Below are 4,082 nucleotides of genomic sequence, written 5' to 3' on the forward strand. Positions count from 1 at the left end.
CGTCGAGACCATCAGTGTACTCCCTGTACTTGCGCCTCGTATTCCCTCTAACTAACTCTGATTCCGTCCAGATAAACAGAGCTGTAGGGGGTGTATCCTGCCCGTTCCATTACTGCATTGAACACGATAATGAATTAGCCATTAATAAACTCATCATATGTAACAATATCGAAAAATATAGTGAACCGAAGTACTTACCGATAAACTAGTATTAAGGGGCCTTTCAACAGGCCATCGTTCCCAACACCAAACCTAGAGTAGGTACGAGCAACCCTCAAGGTTCGCATACCCTGAGGTGCGATGGCAGGCAACGCATAGCTGTCGATACATCCATGTCAAGACTGCGCTATCCTAGCTGTACGTCGCTATGTTCTTCCACGGCTAGTGTAGTATGTCAAGGAAGATTTAGCTGATGGTGTTGCCCGAGGCGTCTAGGAAGAGAAAAGCACCAAGAAAGTGCCAGAGCCACACTCGAGCGAATCTGTCGATCTGAACCTCCTCAGCCTATGGGTCCAAGTAATCAATAGGCTCCGTGATCCAAGACGATGAAACACCGGAAGTTTTCCTAAAATTGACCAAAGAAAATAAGACCCGATGGCTACAGAAAAGCAATACAAGTATTAAATAGGCTTGAATTTCTCACTTATTTTTCTTGAAAGCCTCATCGTTCAGTGAAAAAAAGCTAGTAAACTGAGCCACCAGCTCTCTCCAGTAATCGTTGTCAACTATCCCTATCACTGGAAGTCCCCCTAACCGAAGGCCAAAAATAGCCTTCACGTCCTGCATGGTCAAGGTCATCTCGCCACAAGGTAGGTGGAACGTGTGGGTCTCAGGCCTCCACCTGTTATAAGAATAGAACGACTATTAGTTGCCTCAAATTTGTTACAATAAAGTTTACGTATAAAGAATGCACTCGCACATGTCTACAGCTGCAGTAAGTAGTGCTGGGTCAAGGGGCAGAAGACCGTGGTTGACAACACGGACAAGCTCGAGGAAGCCAACACGTCGTATGTACGGCGCGTAACGCTCGTCCCACTGGTGCGCTCTGGTGTGCGTGCGGGGCCTCAAAATAGGTAAGGCCACCTCTGCGTCGTTGTCACTCAAGATGTGTGCTCGGTGTTAGTCGTCGTACTCCACATCAAGAATGGGATACAACGGGTGTTGTGTGGGAGGGGCCATCCTGTTACAAATTGATAAACAAAGCGTTAGAGTATTCAAATTAACAAAATTCAAATTTACGTTATGTAGCATTGCAAAATTTGAACTACTTGCTATGCAATACGAACACAATATGAAAGCACATGTATATATTCAAAGTAACATTAACAGACATATCACGCACTAGTAACATAAACAACTTCACTAGGAATATAAGCATTTGACGAAACTTCATTGAGTCATCAAAATCGACGTATCACGCACTAGTAAGTACCGACATTTATAAACTAGTATCTATACCCAAAATCCCTAACTAAATAACTAACTATAAACTAAATAATAAATACCTAATCAATCCCTAAACCCAAAATCCTAACTATACTTGAACACACAACCTCAAACCTAAAAACTACCTACGTAAATTACAAATAAATCCACTAACCTAACTATCCTAAATCACTAACTATCATAAATCAATAACAATCATGAAACCCTAACTATCCTAAATTACTAACTATCCTAAATCACTAATTATCCTAAATCAATAATAATCAAAATAACATGAAACCGAGAGGGAGGTACCTTAGAAGCGGGCGGCCTTGACGCGCCGGCGTTCGTGGCGCAGCCGGCGCGGGCGCTGTTTGGGGAGTGGGCGGGCGCGGGCGTTGCGCGGCGGCGGGCGGGCGAGTGGGCTCGCTCGCGATATTTATTTGACCCTGCCGCGGATCGGTGGCGCGACAGAGCTCTGCCACGTCAACGATCGCGAATCCGGTCGCCGCCACGTCAGCTCTCTGCCGCGCCACCATGCATGACGTTGCATAGGCATTTGGCCGCGCCAGGACAATATGCGTGACAAAAAATATTAGTTTTTTTTTTAAAAAACAGGCAATGCTAGATTTAAAATTAGTTTTAAAAAATTGTTAAAATTAAAAAAATCGCTAGGCACGGTGCTCGCGTCCGCCGCGGCGCTGGTGGCCACCGTGTGCGCTGAGGCCGCGGAGACCGCCGACGCCAACCGCGGCCGCGTCACATCCGCCGTGAGGACCGGCCTCGAGAGCCGCTCCTCCGCCGACCTGCTCACCCTCACCGCTGCCGCTGCCACATGTAGCAACTACAAACCACGGCCCGAATAAATAACGAAATTTAACGTGGCAGATTCAGAATGAAGGGGAGCTAATTGCGTGCATGTTAGTGTCTTGATGCTTCTGCCAGGTTTGAGGGGAGCCGCGGCGCTGAAGCAAAGGGCAGCTGACCTCAGGGGAATCAGCACCACCACCAGCAGCAGCAACGCCATGGCCATGAGCGTCAGCGCGGGCATCCAGAAGGGCACGACTCTCAGAGTCTGCCTGCCTTGCGGTGAGAGACGTGCATTTTCGATTTATGACCAGTTGTGCATCGTTTTTTGTGTAGTTTGACGCTGCAACTTGATTACTGTTTGGGTGCTATATATGCAGGAAGTGTGCGGGTGAGGACGGTGTCCGTCTTCCCGCGGCGCGGCGACGGCGCAGCGGTGGTGCTGCGGTTGGGGAAGAAGCGCCTGCACGGCGCGTTCGCCACCTTCAAGGACTGTAAGTAACAGCTCGTGCACGCACAGTCATCTCACAACGCTATTCCGCTGCCGCGTCGTCGCCGCGCGCGTGCATGCGCGTGGGTGCGCGCACTGTGTGTCGCCGCGCGCTCGGCTGGCCGGCTGGTCCGGGGAAGACGACGACGAGGCGCTTGCCCGTACCGCGACGTCACTGCACCGTAACACCTAAGCAGTTTGGCGTTTGGCCGGTTGCCCCGGGCGACACGCTTGTCTCTAACGTCTAACGACCCAATCAATCTTCCAGGGCCGGTCCAGTCCCGTCACGATTGGTCTGTTTGTACCTTGGTACTAGCGTCGCTGTTGTGATTTGGCTCCCAGCTGCTTGGCCGCATACTGTGTTGATACCGGCTTAATTGACGGACTGATCCATTTGCCGTTTGGTGGTGATGATGACTTCCAGATGTGGTCTCGGCGGTTGGAGACGGCGGCGGCGAGGCGGTGGTGGAGGGGCGGCCGGTGTTCCCGGTGAAGCTGATCACGTCAAAGGAGGGGGTGACGGTGCAGCTGCTGTTCGAGCACCAGACGCACTGCAAGGTCTGGAAGGCCGCCATCGAGGGCATGCTGGCCGAGAAGAAGCTCAAGCGCGACAATATATATATATATATATATATATATATATATATATAGGGAGAGGCTATTCAGCAGCCGGCTACAAAATAAGTTATTCTGTAGCCACCTCTATTTACCATAATTTTATATACTAATTTACCATAATATCAATACATATTTACGATAGTTGGGTTACTATAACACATGGGAATATTTACCATAACGTTATAGTAAACCACTTAGTAAGGAGTTACTGTAAATCTCGTAAATTAACATAGTAATTATCGTAACTCAAAGTGGCTACAGAATAAGTTATTCTGCAGCCAGCTATAGGATAGTAGTTATATATATATATATATATATATATATATATATATATATATATATATATATATATATATATATATATATATATATATATATATATATGAGGGTGAATCGAAGCTCATAAATAAAGGTGCTATAAAAACCTGCTCTAGGATTGAAGAGAATTGTCTACTTTTTATGGCATACATTTATATTACAAACAAAGGATCATGTCGTTTGAAGAAATAGAAACTTAAACAGGATTTTTAACATGTATTAACCCCACTCATCATCACACAAAGAAAAATGGAAGAGGATTTTAAACGAGGGGAGAACAAAGAATTAACCCCACTCATCACACAAAGAAAAATGGAAGCCCAAAGGGCTATTAAGGCCTAATTTTGGCCCATTTGATAGTTTAGGGGTGGCCCACCATACACTAACAAAGGTTTCAAATCTGAGGGAGAAATTTTGAAAGATA

The 4,082-nt window shown here is 46.7% G+C and overlaps 1 protein-coding gene across 1 annotated transcript in view; it reads left to right on the forward strand.

The window, feature by feature from the left end:
- The window catches only part of LOC136536850 (intermembrane lipid transfer protein VPS13-like), a 20,303-nt gene extending 16,930 nt beyond the window's left edge, over positions 1-3,373 (forward strand). Inside the window, exons 25-29 of the mRNA XM_066529006.1 lie at positions 1,733-1,841; positions 2,101-2,262; positions 2,371-2,514; positions 2,613-2,726; positions 3,147-3,373. Of these exons, the coding sequence (XP_066385103.1) occupies positions 1,733-1,841; positions 2,101-2,262; positions 2,371-2,514; positions 2,613-2,726; positions 3,147-3,373 (756 nt within the window). The remainder of the gene's footprint in view (positions 1-1,732; positions 1,842-2,100; positions 2,263-2,370; positions 2,515-2,612; positions 2,727-3,146) is intronic.
- Positions 3,374-4,082: the final 709 nt, after the last annotated feature.

Source organism: Miscanthus floridulus, chromosome 2 (assembly GCF_019320115.1).
Source record: "Miscanthus floridulus cultivar M001 chromosome 2, ASM1932011v1, whole genome shotgun sequence".
Classification (NCBI taxonomy): Eukaryota; Viridiplantae; Streptophyta; class Magnoliopsida; order Poales; family Poaceae; genus Miscanthus; species Miscanthus floridulus.